Source organism: Euprymna scolopes, chromosome 28 (genome assembly GCF_053919585.1).
Source record: "Euprymna scolopes isolate OS-2025 chromosome 28, ASM5391958v1, whole genome shotgun sequence".
Classification (NCBI taxonomy): Eukaryota; Metazoa; Mollusca; class Cephalopoda; order Sepiida; family Sepiolidae; genus Euprymna; species Euprymna scolopes.
In genome coordinates this window covers 91,438,237-91,459,495 of record NC_136509.1, presented here as the reverse complement: position 1 = coordinate 91,459,495, position 21,259 = coordinate 91,438,237, and the positions used below count along the sequence as shown (strand labels likewise).

The 21,259-nt window shown below is 35.0% G+C and overlaps 1 protein-coding gene across 11 annotated transcripts in view; it reads left to right on the top strand.

Moving 5' to 3' along the window:
- Nucleotides 1-21,259, top strand: part of LOC145249721 (E3 ubiquitin-protein ligase NEDD4-like) — a 622,527-nt gene that overhangs the window by 176,276 nt on the left and 424,992 nt on the right. Inside the window, exon 1 of one of the 11 annotated variants that reach the window (XM_080111607.1) lies at nt 18,668-18,827. The exons of the other annotated variants lie outside the window; for them this stretch is intronic. Coding sequence (XP_079967733.1) covers nt 18,795-18,827 — 33 coding nt within the window. The 5' untranslated portion in view covers nt 18,668-18,794. Of the gene's footprint in view, nt 1-18,667; nt 18,828-21,259 lie in introns of those variants that run through there. 11 annotated transcript variants of the gene reach the window in all.

The window sequence follows — 21,259 nt, the reverse complement described above, 5'->3', positions numbered from 1 at the left end:
CAGAGTTCCTCTGGCGTGCAGTTCTAAGAAAGAAGCTTTGCTCATGGAATCTACGCTTGGATTTAGGCACAGATAAAGAGTGGGGAAAATTATTGACAGTAGTTTCAGTCAGACGGGTGTTTCTCATGAAAGATTGGTGAGGGGGCACGAGGGATTGGAGCTCAGACGAGCACCTGCCATGGAAATAACGATAAAACAAAGACAAGCTCGCAACGTCTCTTCTGTGGGAGAGAGGTTGCAGGGAAGAGAAAAGGGCATCCCCCACTAAACCACGAAGTCTATTTTGTACTCTGTCAAGGCAGGATAGGCTGTTTTTAGCAGCTCCTGCCCAGATGTGGCAGCAGTACTCCATCCTTGGATGTACTTGGCTTTTATACAGATAGAGAATTGCATCAGTAGTGAGATATCTTCTGGAGCGGTAGAAGGATCCCACCATTTTCCCAGCGTCCCTGGCAACAGATTTGATGTATGTGTTCCATTTCAGATCAGGAGTAAAGGTCAAACCCAGAAGCTTGCCAAAACATGGAGCCTCTCCAAGACGAAAGCCATCCATTTCAATTGATTCCAGATGGGGATCAGAGCGTTGATGATGTAAAGATAGAAGCTTGGTTTTGGATGCATTAAAAGTGACCAGCCACCTCTTCCCCCATTGTACCACACGCTCAAGATCAGAGGAGAGAGAATTAGAGAGAACTTTGTCATTTACAGCCTTTGATGTGTTGCCATAGATGGTCGTGTCATCAGCATAGATGTCAACGAATGATTTAAGTATGTGTTTTGGGAGATCATTGATGTAGATCAGGAAGAGAGTTGGGCCCAGTATGGACCCCTGGGGGACTCCAGCATTAATACTGTGGGCCTCTGATTTCTGCCATCAACCGCTACTCTTATGAACCTATCGGAGATAAATGATTTAATGATTGAGAAAACATTTCCAGTAATACCGTAGCTGGAAATCTTGTGAAGTAGGCCCTTATGCCATACCTTATCAAAGGCCTTTGATATATCAAGAGCAATTGCCCTGGAAAGGAAACCTTTGTCAAGAGATTTACTAATCCTATGTGATATAACTATTAGCACATCTGCTGTAGATCTTGCAGAGCGGAAACCATATTGCATGTCACTAAGAAGGTTTCTGTTGAGGTGGTTGACTACTTCTTTATTTAATATGGATTCCAACAACTTACTCATCACACACAGGAGATTCATTGGTCTGTACTGAGAGGGAGATGACTTTTCACCTGAATTCTTAGATACAGGGCATACTGATGAGGTTTTCCAGGGTGTTGGAAAGCATTTCTCCTTAAAGCAACGCTTAAACAGCTTCGTAAGTATTGGGGCAAGTTCTGGTTAGAGCTTTTTCAGCACTATAACTGGAATGCCATCAGGGCCATTTGCTTTGCTGGAATCAAGGTTCTTGATTAGCTTGGCGACCTCACGCACAGATATTTGTATGTTGCATAGCGTGTTGTCTGTTATAGGAGGAAATACAGGGATTTGAAAGATAATTTTAAAAATCTGCATTCAAGGAAAAAGTAAATTTTATTATCTGACAAGGAATACTAAATTAAAAATTAAGAAACCCTTAATCCGCAGAGTTTCAAAGAATGCCCTCTTTTCATCAGAGGAAAAATAATAGCACAATATAATTGTTAAATGCTTTTTCAAGCATGAAATGAAACTGCAAAATATGAATTCTAACATATTTGCATTAAAGAAAAAGTTTTTAAAATTGCAAAGCAAATGCGAGTAGCTACAGTAACAAAAGTTCTAGAATGTACAAAAAGGTAGAGGAAGTCAACGGCGATCTGTAGGTTGAAATTCATATTTGATAAATCCGATGAGATAAATTGAAATCCAAGGTAGAGAAGATAAGAAAAAAAAAAAAAAAAAAAAGTTTGAAGAAAAGTTAATAGACAGAAAGAATATATATTTTAATAAAGATATATTCCTTTCAAAATAAAAGTTTTATATATATATATATATATATATATATATATATAAAGTGAAATTGTCTGTCTGTGTGTGTACATTTCCTTACTAAAGTACACTGTCAATTTTCAGTCTATAGACTCGAGATTTGATATAAGAGGGATTGAGATTTGGGAAAAATACTTTAATCGGTTTTTGGCCAGAAATTTGGTTTTCAAGGGGTCAAAGTTCAACAAGTTGACCTTTGAAAACTCTATCAAACTCCTCCATCAATTTAGTGTCTAAGCACTTGAAATTTTAAATGTAGGTTACTTGGACATGGGTCAAACTTTATAATTTGATTTGAAATCAAAACAATGAATGTTAAGGGGGTCAAAATTCAGGTCAAAGTTAAAAAAAAAAAAATTTGATCTCTGTAATCGCTACCAAATTACTCTTTTCTGGTCTAAAAATTTGAAATTTTACATGAAGTGTATTCAGAGATAGTGAAAGTTTTTTGATCGGTTTGGATCAAAAACTTGAGCTGTCAAAGTTCAAAAGATTTGACCTTTGCATTCTCTAGCAAACTACTCAGCCAATTTTTGGTCCAAACATTTGAAATTGTACATAACCGATATTCAAACATCTGGCAAGCACTTTAATCAGTTTCGGTGGCGAAAATTTTGCTGCCAAAAGATCAAAGTTGAAAGAGTTGACCTTTGCAAATTCTACCAAACTCCTGTGTCAATTTTAGATCTAAACACTTGAAATTTTATATGTAGGTAACTTGGGCATGGGTCAAACTTTTATTTTGATTTGAAACCAAAACAATAAATGTTAAGAGGTCAAAATTGGAGTCAAAGGTAAAAAAAATAAAAATTGACCTCTGCAGTCTCTACCAAATTACTCTGACAATTTCTGGTCTAAACATTTGAAATTTTACATAAAGGGTATTCGCACATAGGGCAAGTTATGAACAGTACATAGGGCCCGGGCAAAGCTGGGCTGAACTGCTAGTATATATATATATATATATATATATATATATATATATATAAGAACAAATGATTAATAAAATATGTTAAAAGACATCTTGAAAAAGAGTTAAAAACATATTTAATTTTAAAAAAGGAAGCACAAGATAAGTGGATAGTCCTTAATCCGCGGAGTTTCGAAGAAATACTCTCCTTCTCATCAGAGGGCAGGAATTAGCAAAATGCAGGATCGGATTTTGCATATAAAAGTATTTAATGAAACTACAAGTAAGTCAAAGACCTTACTTGGTTAAAAAAAGGGTGAGGTAAGGGGAACACGAGGCAAAAGAAAAATAATAAAAAGATTTCACATGAATGGATAGTCCGGTGAAGGGTAAAAATCCCAAAATGGTAAAATCCAAAACGGTCGAATTTAAAATTTCAATCCACTGAGTAAATTCCAAATTGTCCAAAATCATCCAAAAGGCAGAGTTAGGTTAATCATTTACTTGAAATGTACTCTGTTTGTATATACCGATCGTAATGGATTAAGAAATCTTTCTCATAAAGTTTTTTTTTCTTTTATAAATTTTGTAAGAAGTTCAAGCTCAATGAATGTCTTTTTAACTGGGTTCCAGTGCATATATAGTGTAGTATAATAAGTCCGCGAAATTGTTATTGCTGCATATTTAGTCGCCTATTCATCAGATGTTTACCTTAAAAACCTTATAAAAACATCATTTTGGACAAATTTTTTTTTCTTTTTTTTTTTTCCACAAAGGAATCCCCACTTATCAAGGCCCAGAAGCCACTCGAGGACTAGGGTTAAAGAGTGTACTGTAGTCAAAAGGACAATATCATAGTAATCGTTAGAAGTGTAAATTTGGTAAATTGGATTACTTAAGGGGGAACGGGTCATCAAGAATTTGTTTACGTTGGACTTGAAGACGACCATATTGTAGTCAGCTGGAAAGCAGGCAAATGGAAGAGAGTTCCACAGGTGTGCAGTTCTAAGAAAGAAGCTTCGTTCATGGAATTCACGTTTAGGTCTAGGCACAGATAGAGTGGGGGGAAACTATTGATAGTGTTTTCAGGTAGACGAATGTTTCTCACGAATGTTTGGCGAAGGCGGACCATAGATTGGAACTCAGGCGAGCACTTGCCGTAAAAATAACGATAAAGCAGAGACAGGCTTGTTACGTCTCTTCTGTGGGAAAGAGGTTGCAGGGAAGAGAAAAGGGCATCCTCTATTAGGCTATGAAGTCTATTTTGAACTCTGTTAAGGCAGGATAAGATCTTTCTAGCAGCTCCTGCCCAGATGTGGCACCAATACTCCACCCCTAGACGTACCTGACTCCTATATAGGTAGAGAATTGCATCAGTCGTGAGATATCTACTGGATCAATAGAAGCATCTAACCATTTTTCCAGCGACCTTGGCAACGGACTTGATATATATATATATATATATATATATATATATATATAATCATGTAAATATTTGCTGGTTTGTAGAAGGGGCATTTTAAACCATCATAATTTAATTTCATGCATATTATTATTACTTAAACATATCATAATGATTAATTTATAACTTTCAGATTATAGAAGCACTATTTATATTTTGTTTTGGCAATATTTTCAACTATGATCTGAAAACAACCTTTTTTTTAGTCAATAGAAAGGAAGCCATCTTCCATCATGATAACGCTCGTCCCCACACAACACTGCTGACCAAAGATCTCCAAGGAGAATTTGGTTGGGAAATCTTGCCCCATCTTGCATATTCTCCTGACCTAGTTCCCTCTGATTATCATTTATTTCAAGGATTACAAAACCATTTAGATGGCTCCAGGTTAACATCACGAGAGGAGATTGAACATGAGTTGGATTCATATTTCACAAGTGAGTTATTTATAAGCTTGTTGACAGATGGAATCAATTTATAGCCAGGAAAGGTCATTATTGTTATGAATAAAGATTTTTAAAAAACAGTTTTTCAATTTTAAGATGAAATTTTAAATTGGTAAGAACTTTTGAACCGACTTTATATTTATATATATATATATATATATATATATATACAGTAGCGTCCAAAAGTTAAGGGCTAGTAAAACCTTAGCAAGTTTAACCATATATTTGAAACAAATACACACGAACAACAAAAAATTACTTCACAATTATATAGATAACATGTATATCTTCAATGGGTCATAATTTCGTTAGCCTACACTAAGTATTTTTTGAATAACTACCATTTTAAATAAAATTGTTCAAAATTTGTGTGTCCAAAAGTTAAGGGCTAACACGATTGCGGCTTTTGTCCTTGCTGTGAATGGCTGAAATTACCAACTAACTAGTATTTGGTAAACAAACCCTTGCTATTTATGACTTATTGACACCTCTTGGCACAGGAATCCACCAACTTCTTGCAAAACGCTGGCGTTATCGCACTCCATTCAGCATGTAAGCACTGCCAGAGTTCTTCTTGATTTTTTGGGCACTGAAATTGAGCACGTTCACCAACTATTTTCCAGATATTCTCAATAGGATTAAGATCTGGACTCTGAGGGGGCCAACGCATCGTTTCAACTTCTTCCTCGTCTAAAAATGTTTTTACTTTCTTAGCAGTGTGACAAGGAGCGTTATCCTGCATGAAAATTGCAGGTTGATAGAGCGACGACCGAAGACTAGGAACTGCATGCTGCCGTAGAATCTGCTTATAAACTTCTGCATTTATTCCACCTTGCAGACGAATCAGTAGTCCACAGCCTGCAGCTGACATAACGCCCCAAACCATTACACTTCCTCCTCCAAATTTCAGTTTTTTTCACACACTTAACCTCCAATCTCTCACCAGTTCTTCGCCGGACATACGTGTTGCCATCAGATCCGATAATGTTAAACTTCGATTCATCACTAAAGTGCACATGGGACCAGTTTTCGGTTGTCTACACAACGTGTTCTTGGGCAAAAGCGAGGCGGAGTTTCTGATTCTTTTTGGAGATAAGAGGCTTCCTTGCTGGCACTCGAGATTGCAATCCAGAAGCGTGCAACCGGCGTGTAACAGTTTGCCGAGACGCTTGAACAATAGACCTTTGCTTTAGTTCTCGAGATATTTTAGCAGCAGTGTTAAATCTGTCTTTAAGTGACATTTTGACAATAAGACGATCCTGTTGAGCAGTTGTGATTCGAGGTCTACCAGATTTTGGGGCAGCTGCCACTGATCCTGACTGCTTGAAATGTGCCACAATACGCTTTACTACACTAGGAGACCTTCCTACGGTGTCAACAATCTCAGAAGTTTTCTTGCCATTACTATGAAGATGAATAATGAGCTGTTTTTCTTCGACAGAAACGGGACGACGTTGTTTTGCTGCCATGTTGTACTAGTGCGATACAAACACTCATTTCTTTTACTCAATTACAATAATTTTAATGTTGTTTAGTAAAAATTTGAAGTAGGATTATTCATAGTACCTGTCTGACACCTATACAGTACCTTACTGTTATAATAATTAAAGATTATACCGCCTAGCCCTTAACTTTTGGACCACGAGAATTTGGACAAACTTTTGTGTTATTGGTCATAACTTTAAAAATATCCAACGGATGCTTATTAAATTTAGGCGAGACATGAGTGATGAGTATATCTATAAGTATATATGCATATTAAGTATTTTAAATGAACGGTTTTTCTTAAAAAGTACTTAAACTTGTCTTGAAACTACTAGCCCTTAACTTTTGGATGCTACTGTATATATATATATATATATACTTGTTTATTGTTATATAAACATGCTCACATCCCGCTGCTACAAACAGCCACTTGTTTCAATCAAACAACAGATATCATCAGGCAGCGACTTGACTATTCAAATGTTCAATGAATAAACAAAAAAAAAGGTTATTCATTGAACATTTGAATAGTCAAGTCGCTGCCTGATGATATCTGTTGTTTGATTGAAACAAGTGGCTGTTTGTAGCAGCGGGATGTGAGCATGTTTATATAACAATAAACAAATATTATCAGCTCTTTTTATTGAGCACTATCTAACAACCTCGTTGAATTCATTAGTCCATTACTTTTGAATAAAAAACCCCCGAGTATATATATATATATATATATATATATTGGGGAAAATAAAGGGATTTAAAACTATAATTTAAAATTTAAACTTATATTTTTCAACAGAATACTTCAAAAACAATTTTCAAAGTCCTTATTCTGCAGAGTTTCAAAGAATGCCACTCTTGCTATTTTTCTCATCGGGAGGACAGTAAGAAATTAGCAAATTATAATTGTAGCAAAGCTGGAAATTTGCAGGTTGGTGCATTAGATGAAACAATTTTTGATATTTGGTCATAAATTGCAAAAAAAGAGTTAATAAATATATATACATAAAACAGGTGGAAAAGGTCTATCGTTAGCTAAGTAAAAAATTTTTTACTTGTGTGTGTGTCCAGCACCGGGTCCACAAAATCACTACTCCAACTGTGACACATATGGAAAATTATACCAATCAACTTATAAAGAGCAAAGATCGTTATTGTTACGAATAAAGATTTTTAAAAGACACAGTTTTTCAATTAAAAAAAAAAAAGGAAAAAAATTAAATTAAATGAAACTTGGATTTTCCTGATGAAGAAGTTGTTATAATTCGAAATATTGAATGAAAGCAAAACCAGGTTTCTTTTTTTTTCTAATCTTTTATTTTCTTTTTTATTTTGTTTTTAATTATTTTATTTTATTGTATTTATTTCATTTATTTAATTTAATTTTTTTTTTTAAATTTAATTTTATTTTAATTTAGTTGTATTTTTAATTCATTTTACTTCTTTCAATATATACTTTATTTTATGCATTTATTTTATTTATTTTATTCTATTTATTTTATTCCCTTTTTAAAATTTATTTTATTTTTATTTATTTTATCCCCTTCTTAAAACATTTATTTTATTCCCTTTTTAAATTTATTTATTTTTTTTATTTTATCCTCTTTTTAAAACATTTATTTATTTTATTTATTTTATCCCCTTTTTAAAACATTTATTTATTTTATTTATTTTACGTATTTATTTATTTTATTCCTTTTTTAAAATTTATTTTTTTTTTATTTTATCCCTTTTTTAAAACATTTATTTATTTTACGTATTTATTTTATTCCCGTTTTAAATTTTATTTTATTTATTTTTTTTATTTTATCCCTTTTTAAAACATTTATTTATTTGATTTATTTTACGTATTTATTTATTTTATTCCCGTTTTAAATTTTATTTTATTTTTTTTATTGTATCCTTTTTTAAAACATTTATTTATTTTATTTTACATATTTATTTATTTTATTCCCGTTTTAAAATTCATTTTATTTATTTTTTATTTTATCCCTTTTTTAAAACATTTATTTATTTTATTTATTTTACGTATTTATTTATTTTATTCCCGTTGTAAATTTTATTTTATTTTAATAGTATCTGTGTGAGTAACGCTCCTCATCTTAATTACTCCCATGTTTGACCTGGAGTGGTCTTACCTATCCCCATCTCATCTATTAAAATTACAGACGAAAATATACGCCTACAAAACAAAATAACCTACAAGCAATTTTGTCGAGCACACATCATCAACTTAGTCGAGCAATTGCTTAATATCTATCTCATGATACGCGAGACAGTGTCAACTAATTTGGTGAGCTTGCCTAATTCCTATATATAAATAAACGCATAGAAATATCTATAAATAAACACATAAAAAATATGTAAATAAACACGTATAAAACACGTAATTAAACATAAAAAAATATGTAGACACATGTAAAAATATGTAGACACATGTAAAAATATGTAGACACATGTAAAAATATGTAGACACATGTAAAAATATATAGACACATGTAAAAATATATAGACACATGTAAAAATATGTAGACACATGTAAAAATATATAGACACATGTAAAAATATATAGACACATGTAAAAATATATAGACACATCTAAAAATATATAGACACATCTAAAAATATATAGACACATGTAAAAATATATAGACACATGTAAAAATATATAGACACATGTAAAAATATATAGACACATCTAAAAATATATAGACACATGTAAAAATATGTAGACACATATAAAAAATATGTAAATGAACACATAAAAAAAATATGAAAAAAATAAACATTTATTTGGAAAAAAAAAGAAATGATCAAACTGCTGACGTGTACCAACCAAACACTTACCTCTCAAAAGTTGATTTTTATGGGTATTCGGGTTTGTTTTGAACGAATATCACATTTAAAATTGTTGTAGTAGTAGTTTTTGCGCTATTTAAGACCTTTATTATCCAATGTATTCCTTAATGGTTTTCAGTGGTCGCCATTTTGTGATTGCAGATGCTATATAATGAATCAAAATTTGCGTGTCTTAAGTTTAAACTAAAATGGCGACCACTGAAAACCATTAGAGAATGCATTAAATAATAGAAGTATTTATATCATAAAAACTACATGCCAGCGACAATTTTAAATGTGATATTCGGTTTTAAAAATTTTATTCAGTGGATTATTATCTATTGAACGCTAATCTGCTAGTCTTGTGAAAATCCGTTGCCTCTGTCGAAAGTTTTAGGCAGACATGCAGACATTTAAACAGACAGTTGAGATTTATATTACAGACTAGCGGATGGTACCCGACGTTGCCCGGGTGTTTGGGTGTGTGTGGTTAAAATAATAAAATGTTTTGGTTGGTAAATATGAGGTTCGAACCCGAACCCTTGAGGCAAAGTTGGAAATTAAAGTGTGGAAAAAAACATACAACGTTAACAATTGGGCCACCGCGAAAAACCAACGGAAACACGTTTGAATTTATTTAACTATTTAGAATTGGATGGTGCACGTTTTAATGACTTAATGAGGTCAACTTTGACTGCGGGATAGTATTTTATTTACTGCGGGAACGCTTTTTTATTTTTATTTTCCCAAGATGTTGGGGGGAGGGGGGGGAACCAGCTCCCCATAAAAAGGGGATTGTCCAAATTGAATAACAATTGTCTGATATAAGGAAAATATTTCCACATTGATCAAAGCTGATTGCTTTCGGACATTTCCGCCGACCGGAAAAGTACCGCCAGAATTAGTGCCGCTTTTATTATACGAAAAAGCCTAATCCACATGCGGCAAGCGAAAAATGTTGAATATTTATCGTTTCAAAGTCGAGCAAATTAAATAGACAGGCGACCTCCGTTGTTAGTTAACTCGTAGATATTATGATTTATATGTGATATAAAAAATTTTAAGAAGTTGTGAGCCGACCGACTGCTTCTCGGAAAAAAGCTTTTTACAGACATACACAAAAAGCGAACATACTTACATACATACATACACAAAAAGCGAACGTACTTACATACATACATACACACATTTTCAATTTTATATTTATAGATGAACAACTTCTAATAAATAATATTGTGGGTTTCATTTTTATATTTTTAAGAAAAAATGAAAAGAATCATTTTGGAATCAGAAATTAGGCTAAACATTTTCTGTTACTCCAAAAAGTACTGATTTTTCCGATTCCCTGATTCCGATTAATCATCCCAACACTAATATAATATTTTGCTGGTCCCTTCCATAGTTACGCCATACATTACTATTCAAATACGAGGAGTATATTGTTCAGTTACGTTTAGAAAAAAGGCCAAATACGATTTTTGAGAGCCAAACTGCTTTAAAAAGGCCAAATTCACGAAATTTGGCTTTAAAATGATCAATCTGGCAACTCTGGACAAGATTATGAGGATTACCTCCCTTTGGTGTAGCCTTGTTTTCGAATATCATTATAATAATTTATGATCGTTGTAATGGTATCAGAAAGAAACTTTTAGTAATTTCAATGTGCAACGGTTCGTCACCGAAGAAAAAAATCAGCAAAATGTTACGTAAAAAAGGGAATATTTAAAAAAAAAACAGGTTAAAAAAAAAAAAAAAAAAAAAGAATGAACAGCATTGTCTGTCAAGAGTTCCCAGGCTGAAAGAGTAAAAGATTATTTCTTACAATATGATTATATTATTTGTGTAGCGCAGTATTACTTTTTGAGTATTTATTAGTACTTATTCATTTATCTAACTTGGGTCGGTTCTATATTTAAAATAAATAGACACTATGTTCATAGAAATGTAAAAAAAAAAGAAAAAAGAAAAAAAAAAGAAAACTCCAATTTCCTGCATGTTATTGGTTTTTCTGTCAAAAAAAAAAAAAAAAATAGAAGTTTTTGCACTATCCCCCCCCCCCAAAAAAATATTCGCTTTATCAAACCATTTATTGATTAAATATATTTCTTATTCCGAGTCATGCTAGTTATTATTAATTAACTAATAATATATGTATTCCAATACAGAATGCCATCGTAATAAATGACACGATAAAATATGACGGTCTCAGCAGAAAGGGGAGATAATTCTATGTTACTTCAAACGATAGCAGTAAAGTATGCGAGCCGCACGTAACTCGGGCAGGTATTATGATAAACTCAAGACAGATATTGATGTTTGCATCATTTGCAAACTTAAATATCTGTCGACGATTACCACCTGAAAATTGTCCCCACCCCACACACATCGGCTTCCAAACCTGAAATGAGTTTGTAAGTGTCTGTGTGGGCTGGTGAGTGTGATGAGGATACACAAAAGCTGGTTGCCTCCAGGCAAAGATCAACTGCTTCATCGTGATCTTGACAACGGCTTCGATTAGGAGCACCGACGCACCGTATTTCATTACACTTTATATATATATATATATATATATATATATATATATATATATATATATATATATATATATATATATATATATCCTTCTTAGCTCCCCCTTCCATTTAAAGACTGATCTGCTTGTTTTTTTTTTTTTTTTTTTTTTTTTTCTTGGTTAACTTGGAAAACAACGGGGCAGTCTGACACTTAGCAAAGGGTGTGGATGCCAATACTTACCTACCCCGTTTTTTTTTTTTTTTTTTTTTTTTTTTTTTTTCCTTCCTTCCTGTTTGAGTGTCTGCAGATTATTCTACCATCGTATGTATTTATTTTTTGGGGAAAAATTTGATTGAAAGCATTGGGGATTTTTATGCACTTGTGTAGAATTCGAACCAGATGTGACTAACCATCTAATCTGAAATGGAACACGTACATCAAATCCGTTGCTAAGGTCGCTGGAAAAATAGTGAGGCCATTCTACTGCTCCAGTAGATGTTTCACTGCTGAGGCAATCCTTTATCTGTATAAGAGCCAAGTACGTCCAAGGATGGAGTACTGTTGCCACATCTGGGCAGGAGCTGTGAGAAGCACCTTATCCTGTCTTGAGTTCAAAATAGATTTCATAATCTAGTGGGGGGGCCCTTTTCTATTCCTTGCAACCTCTTTCTCACAGAAGAGACATTGCAAGCCTGTCTTTGCTTTATCGTTATTCTCATGACAAGTGCTCGTCTGAGCTCCAATCTATGCCCTCCCTCTTTATCTGTGCCTAAACTTAAACATAGATTCCATGAACAAAGCTTGAACTGCACGCTTGTGGAACTCTCTTCCGTTTCCCTTCCATTCCAGCTGACTACAATATGGTCGTCTTCAGGTCCAACGTAAACAAGTTCTTGATGAGCCGTTTCCTTAAGTAATAATCGAATTTACCAAATTTCTACTACTAACGATTACTACAATATTGTCCCATTGACTACTGTACACTCATTAACCCTTATCCTCTAGTGGCCCCCGGGCCTTGATAAGTTATGACTCGTTTGTAAAAAAAATAAAATAAATAAATAAATAAAAAAACGTCCACTCGGCTTTGTTTGAAACATAACGTTATGCGCTTGGATTTGATTGACGCCAATCAGCCAAAGAGCAGACGACCTTTGGGAAATTATTGGGGAAAAAAAATCAATAAATTAAGTGATGTATCGGGACAAAATCTTAAGGGAATATCCCGGTTGTCTTAATTTAATCGAATTAAAATAGATAAATAAATAAATAAATAAACGGTTGTCCCGCCCCACCCTACAGGAAAAAAATTGTTCATGAAAAGAAAAAAAACAGTTTACTTTACTTTAGTTACAAAAACCGAGAAAAAAAAAATACAAAAAAAAAGAAAAGATACATGAATACACATGAGTATTTTTTAAAACTTGTGTTAAAAAAAAATATGAAAAACACAAAAAAAATTGGTTATCTTATTTTATTCAATTTTTGTTTGACAAAAATAAAATGGTTGAAAAATAAATAAATTTTTTTTTTCACTTAAAAAATTAAAAATTCTTTATTACAAGAATAAAATAAATGTTACGGTAGGTCGTTGTTTCTTTTTATTTTCGTTATATATTCTGGTGATTTTATTATATTTAAATGTTTTCTTCAGTATTTTCCTTGAGTAACATTGCGAAAGCCGGTGGTTGACGTCATCTTCCGAGCAAAGCGGAGTGGCCAGTCAGTTTTGCAGTATTTTGGTGATAGTGTCTGGTTTAGAGAAGGCGGAAGTTTTTTGTTGCCAAAAGAATGAAGATCAACTCTGCCCCCATCCCTTAAAACGAATGGGGTGTCATACCTAAGACAAAGTATTGTTTGTGACTTTTACTTTTTGTTGAAATAAATTATTTTGGATCAAAGTGTAGTATTTATTCTGATAGTACTGTTCGTTTTTTTTTTGTTTTCGGCCAGTAAAGAAAAAATCATTCTAGACTGAGGTAAATTTTATTTTTGTCCTAATTTTTTTTTGTCCTAATTCAAAGTGCCCTCTTTTTGGGGGGAGGGACTGATCTTGCCGACATTAAAAACTGAACTAGTGTGTAACTCTCCCTTGTGGGGACATAGTGGAGGAATAGTAAATGTTTTCTGTTTCGGAATTTTAGAGATGAGGATTTATAACTTGGATTATTCGAACTACTATTCTTATCTTGGTTGCTATTTTTGGAACATTTTGGTGGATGTAACCTTCGACCTTCAGGTGCATTTTTCAAACTCAGAAACCTTTTTTTTCTTTAAAGAGAATCACCAAATTATCAAAGCCCTAATGTTATAGGAGGGCAAGAAAAATTCCCGAGTTCAACAAGATCCACTTGAGGAAATTCAGATCACATCAGTCGAAACGTTGTGAGAATAACGTTCAAAATGAAAACAATAGTTCAAATAATATAATGTCCAAAAAGTAACTGAAGGGTTTTGAACTTAAATAGATTCTTTAATTTTTATGATATTTTTGTAATTTTAACACAATCTGACTTAGACATTGAGAAATTAAAAAAAAAAAAATGCAAAACTCAAACAATCTTTATTTACAAAAAAATAACGTCTTTTAAATTTTGCCCATTTTCAAGTGTCGCATATTTGTGCTTTTTCCAAAACATTATTCATGACAGATTGTAGAATCTCTGGATTGCGATTTTGTTCCCTTATTTCGTTCCTGATGTTTTCCTTCAATTCTTGCAGGGTTTGGGGTTTGTTAACATAGACTCTTTCTTGAAGATATCTCCACAAGAAAAAGTCGGGGCTTGTCTAGTCTGGGGAATGTGGTGCCATTTTGACATTGCCATAGCGAGAGATAATGTAGTCACCAAAGAATACTAGCCTGGGTGCCCAGCGTTGCCCGGATGTTTGGAGGTGTGTTGAGCAAAAAAAAAAAAAAAAAAAAAAAAAATTAGTAGGCAGGTAGGCTCAAACCCGTACCACAAAGGAGGAAAAGAACATGAAAAAAAAAAAAAAAAAAAAGTGACGTGTTTGCTGTTGCGCTCATCGTCAAACCGGAAGTGACGTATGTTTAAATTAAGGCCAGACAATCGAAAAGAGGGGATGACTTTTGAAAATATCGGCGAAAAAAGCGGCTCCTCCCCGTAGGAAAGTGCCTAGTTGAGGGTGAAGGAATTAATGATTTTGGCCAATTTTTCGATATTTGTCGTCTGAAGGGTCGAACTTAAAAACGATACCAATCTCGTTAAAATCCGTCAGTTCTGTCGAAAGTTTTAGGCAGACAAACATACATACATACATACATTTAAACAAAGAGGTAAGATCTATATTATGGATGTTTTTTTTGGGGGGGGGGGTCTATGTTCTTTTTCAAATTCTTTTTTCATTCCATATATTAAACATTCTAACAGTTTTTTTTTTTAACAATATCAATTGGTCTCTGAAGAGTTGTTTAATGATCTTTCACTATCCAACGAAATACGTCTAAGACAATAGACTATCTAAAAAAAAAAAAAAAAATGTAAAAAAAAAAAATACAAATGTGAATTGATTACATTTTTTGGTATTTGTGACCGTTGGTTTTAAAACCAACATAAAGAGGACAAAAACTGTCTCCTTTTGTGTTGGGTTTGAAACCGACGGTACCAATGTTTTTTTCTGATCTTCTATAACACACACACACACACACACACACACACACACACAAGGAATTAAAATCAAATTCTGTAAATTAGAATTTACAACAATTTAATATTGGAAACAAGTTGAAAAACTTAAAATTTTCCTTTTATTCCATGGAGTTTCAAACAATGGCTCTTCTCTTCAGGGCAAAGGAGTTAGTAAAATAATATTCATAGGCAAACTATAATTTTGCTGCTTAGCACATGAAAACTACAAAATATCGAGAAGTCATAAAAGTTGATAATAATACAGAAATTTGTAGTTTATAAAAGGATATTCCAAATGAAGTCAAGTCTCAAATGAAGAAAAAGTAATTCGGTCAACTGCAGCTTATTTATGTTAACATTGACCTGAAAATATACTGAGTTGCCTCCCTTAGTGCTACAGATAAATGCAAGCAGATACACAACATAGATACACAAATCAATATTTTCTTGTTGGACTTGTTGTTCTTATTTCAGCCATACAAACAGGAAATACAGCTAATTTTGTCATAGTTTTATTCATTAATTTTTATTGAACCATTTTGATTGAAGTCCTGCATATTGTTCTTATAATATAGTTCTCTCCCTTTTTTTTTTATTCCTTCCTTCTGATTGATCTAACCGAGAATCTCTCTAGTTTTCTCTCACTCTTTATTACTCTCTCATACTTTCTCTCTCTATCGTACTTTCTCTCCTTCTCTCTCTCTCTCACGCACTTTCCCTCTCTCTCTCTCTATCATACTTTTTCTCTCTCTCTCGTGCTCTGTCTGTCTGTCTCCCTCTCTCTCTCTCCCTTTCGTGCTCTGTCTCTCTCTCTTTCGCGCTCTGTCCGTCTCTCTCTCTCTCGCTTTCGTGCTCTGTCTGTGTCTCTCTCTCTTTCGTGCTCTGTCTGTGTCTCTCTCTCTTTCGTGCTCTGTTCGTCTCTCTCTCTCTCTCTCCCTCTTTCGTGCTCTGTCCGTCTCTCTCTCTCTCTCCCTCTTTCGTGCTCTGTCCGTCTCTCTCTCTCTCTCCCTCTTTCGTGCTCTGTCCGTCTCTCTCTCTCTCTCCCTCTTTCGTGCTCTGTCCGTCTCTCTCTCTCTCTCCCTCTTTCGTGCTCGGTCCGTCTGTCTCTCTCCCTCTTTCGTGCTCGGTCCGTCTGTCTCTCTCTCTCTTTCGTGCTCGGTCCGTCTGTCTCTCTCTCTCTTTCGTGCTCGGTCCGTCTGTCTCTCTCTCTCTTTCGCGCTCGGTCCGTCTGTCTCTCTCTCTCTCTTTCGCGCTCGGTCCGTCTGTCTCTCTCTCTCTCTCTCTTTCGCGCTCGGTCCGTCTGTCTCTCTCTCTCTCTCTCTTTCGTGCTCGGTCCGTCTGTCTCTCTCTCTCTCTCTTTCGTGCTCGGTCCGTCTGTCTCTCTCTCTCTCTCTTTCGTGCTCGGTCCGTCTGTCTCTCTCTCTCTCTCTCTTTCGTGCTCGGTCCGTCTGTCTCTCTCTCTCTCTCTCCCGTACTCGGTCCGTCTCTCTCTCTCTACCGTACTCTGTCCGTCTCTCTCTCTCTCTCTACCGTACTCTGTCCGTCTCTCTCTCTCTCTCTCTACCGTACTCTGTCCGTCTCTCTCTCTCTCTCTCTCGCGTACTCTGTCCGTCTCTCTCTCTCTCTCGCGTACTCTGTCCGTCTCTCTCTCTCTCTCGCGTACTCTGTCCGTCTCTCTCTCTCTCTCGCGTACTCTGTCCGTCTCTCTCTCTCTCTCTCTCATACTCTGTCCGTCTCTCTCTCTCTCTCGCGTACTCTGTCCGTCTCTCTCTCGTGTACTCTGTCCGTCTCTCTCTCTCGTGTACTCTGTCCGTCTCTCTCTCTCGTGTACTCTGTCCGTCTCTCTCTCTCGTGTACTCTGTCCGTCTCTCTCTCTCGTGTACTCTGTCCGTCTCTCTCTCGTGTACTCTGTCCGTCTCTCTCTCGTGTACTCTGTCCGTCTCTCTCTCGTGTACTCTGTCCGTCTCTCTCTCTCGTGTACTCTGTCCGTCTCTCTCTCGTGTACTCTGTCCGTCTCTCTCTCGTGTACTCTGTCCGTCTCTCTCTCGTGTACTCTGTCCGTCTCTCTCTCGTGTACTCTGTCCGTCTCTCTCTCGTGTACTCTGTCCGTCTCTCTCTCGTGTACTCTGTCCGTCTCTCTCTCGTGTACTCTCTCCGTCTCTCTCGCATACTCTCCCCGTCTCTCTCTCGCGTACTCTGTCCGTCGCTCTCTCTCTCTCTCTCTCTTGTACTCTGTCCGTCGCTCTCTCTCTCTTTCTCTTGTACTCTGTCCGTCGCTCTCTCTCTCTTTCTCTTGTACTCTGTCCGTCGCTCTCTCTTTCTCTCTTGTACTCTGTCCGTCGCTCTCTCTCTCTTTCGCGTACTCTGTCCGTCTCTCTCTCTCTCGTACTCTGTCCGTCCGTCTCTCTCTCGTACTCTGTCCGTCCGTCTCTCTCTCTCTCTCGTACTCTGTCCCACTCTCTCTCTCTCTTGTACTCCCTTTCTTTTCGTCTTACATTCTACTCTCTCTCATTCTACTATCTCTCTCTTCAATCCCCCTCTTCAGTGGATTTAGCCCATCATCTGCTACTTGCCTCTCGTAGCTCCACCCAACCTCAATCCCGGTACACCTCTTTCCGCCTACCGAACACACCACTAAGTAAATCTGGGAATGGTATTATCTTTAAATCAATAATCACAGCGACGACAATATTGGGTGAAAATCTATGAAGCTCATTTTTCTTCCTTCGCTGTTCATGTGCGCGGATGCACCGTTACGTTTCGTTCGAGGGAAAATGAAAACGAAAAATCTCGCTTTTAAAAGATGAATTTCTAATATTCGCAACGGAAAGGAAAAAATAGAAACGATTATGAACACACACACACACACATTGATCATTCCTTTATTAATAAACTAATCTCACAGTAAAGTTTGACAAGCATTTCTGTTTTTAATATAGTTTTTTTTTTAATTACATTACTTGTTCTTTTAAATAACGGTTTAAAAATGTTTCTAATGTTTGAAAACATTTTTAAAACACTTGTACTTAAAAACAGTTGTTTAAAAAACACTTGCATTTAAAAACAGTTGCTATATAAAAATGTTCATTCAAAAAGAGTTGTTTAAAAATGTTTTTAGTATTACAAAAAAAAACAAAAAAACAAACTGTTTGAAAACTTGCATTTAAAAACGGCAGTCAAAAATGCTTTTAGTATTTAAGAACAAGTTTCAAAATGCTTATATCTAAAATAGAACTTCATAAAATACCTGTATTTAAAAACAATAGTTTTACACACACACACACACACACACACACACACACACACACACACACACACAAATAAAATAATAACATTTGTAATATTTTAAAATATTTTTATTAGTTTATTTGTAAATCAACAAAGAAGTTTTAACAAAAAAAAAAAAACTTCTGGGAAGAACAAACCAAAACAAACGACAAATCAAATATTAGCCAATCGGTGAGAATTTTACATAAAATGGCTACCGGAATACTATGCTTGCACAATAAGCTCTAATGATACCCAGTGTTCTTCAGGCTGGCTATGAGGTATGAATAATGTTATTTTTTCTCTTTTATTTTATTGTTTACCATTTATCTCAATTGTAAACCAGATTCAAATGTTTATAGGACCAACATGTGCCCCAATCCTATTAATTGACCAATGGTGTGAGTGAAAACAAACAAACAAACAAACCACGCCCCTTCCCCCCCCCCAAAAAAAAACATTCTAAAAAGATGCAATTGCATTTCAGTGCAAACAGTTTCCCAGCGAGATATTAACAAAACAATGCGAAAGTAGCGGTCACGTGACATGCTTTAAAAATGCTCGGGATCCGAAAGTAAGTTCCCTGTTTGGTCCGATTCACCAAGCATAAAAAGATCAGAATTTCAACATTCTCGACAGTAGAACCAGAGGGAAAACAAAATAAGACAAGTCAAAATGTTCTATTATGTTTTTGGTTTTTTTTTTGGGTTTTTTTTTTTTTTTACTCCACTTTGCTCATGTGGAAAAAAAATAAATAAATAAACAGAGCAAATGACTATTCTCAACTTAGTTACACACTCACACATGTATATACACACACAGTCTCTCTCTCTCTCTCTCTCACACACACGAGAACATTTAACTTTTCTAACGAACAATTTACTCACAAAAACAAAACTTCCAATCATCTGTAAATTTTTACATATATAAATATAAGAGGTTGATGTACTTTGTTTAAAGCATTGTTTGTGATATGTACATTTTTACATATCTATAATATAAATCTCACCTGTCTGTTTAAATGTATGTATGTATGTTTGTATGTCTCGCAAAAACTTCCGACAGAGGCGACAGATCCTGACAAGATCGGTATCATTTTGAAGCGGACTACAAATATCAAAAAATTGGCCAAAAACACAAATTAGTTCATCCTAAACTCGGCGGTTTTGTACAAGGAGGGGTCGATTTTTTTCGCCGACATTTTAGTAAGTCATTGTCACCGTTGGATTGACTTTGGTTAATTTCAACGCTTTTGACTTCCGGTTGTGTCATAGACATCAGCTAAGACGTCAGATTTTCTTTCAGTTTCTTTTCCGCCTTTGCAGCACGGGTTCGAGCCTGCCTGCCTACCACCACTTTTTTTTTGTTTTGGCTGAACACCTGGGCAACGCCGGGCACCCAAGCTAGTATAAATATAAGATATATGATGTAGTTTGCTTAAAGCATTGTTTGTAATATATATATTTTTACATTTCTACTAGTATATAAACGTCACTTTGTGTGTCTGTCTGTCTGTCTGTCTGTCTGTCTGTTCCTTTCTCATAGGTTTCGAAATGGCTGAGACTATCTTTTGCATACTTCACACAAAGCTAATTTATGTCTGGTAGTGTTCTTAGATATGTTTTGTACAGAAATTCATTCGATTAGTATCGAAAAACTCTGATCTTAAAAATAGCTTTTCTCTCTTATAGATGAAAAGGAATTTTTACAAGGAAATATCTTATGTTACACCGGCAAGGGAGATAACAAAATTTTAACAAATCATTTCTTAAGAAAAAACAGATTTTTATAGTCTGGGGATATAGCTTAGTGGTAGAGCATTCGACTATCGAATGAACCCCTACAGATCGAATGATCAAGCTTGGGTGTACTTCACCATTTTATTTTAGTTTTTTCTTATTAATGAGTTCAATTTACAATAAAAGAAGAGGTACCATTTAAAATCACTGCAAATCATTTCTTTGTTTGCATATTTTAAAACTAAACATGACCGCCAACCCCCAATATTTCCTCTTGTATCAGAAAACACGCTATGTGATATACGTATATCTGTACGTGATGTTGCCAAACTAATCAAAAACCTTGATTCCAGTAAAGCAACTGGCCCTGATGGTATTCCAATCATAGTACTCAAAAAACTTCAACCTGAACTAGCGCCCATACTTACAAAACTGTTTAAACGTTGTCTTAAGGAGAATAGTTTCCCATCTCCCTGGAAAATCTCATCAGTATGCCCTGTATTTAAGAATTCAGGTGATCGCTCATCCCCCTCTCAGTACAGGCCAATAAGTCTCCTGTGCGTCATGAGTAAGTTGCTAGAATCTGTATTAAATACAGAAGTAATCAAACATCTCAACAAAAATAACCTTCTTAGTGACACTCAATATGGTTTCCGTTCTGCTAGATCTACAGCAGATGTCCTTACAGTTATATCGCATAGGATTAGCAAATCTCTCGACGGTGGCAATCTTTCTAGGGCAATTGCTCTTGACATATCTAAAGCCTTTGATAGGGTATGGCATAAAGGTTTACTTCATAAGATCGCTAGCTATGGTATAGCTGGAAAAGTCTTCTCAATTATTAAATCATTTCTTTCTGATAGATTCATAAGAGTAGTAGTTGAGGGGCAAAAATCAGAAGCTCACAATATTAATGCCGGTGTCCCTCAGGGATCCATCCTGGGCCCAACTCTTTTCCTGATCTACATTAATGA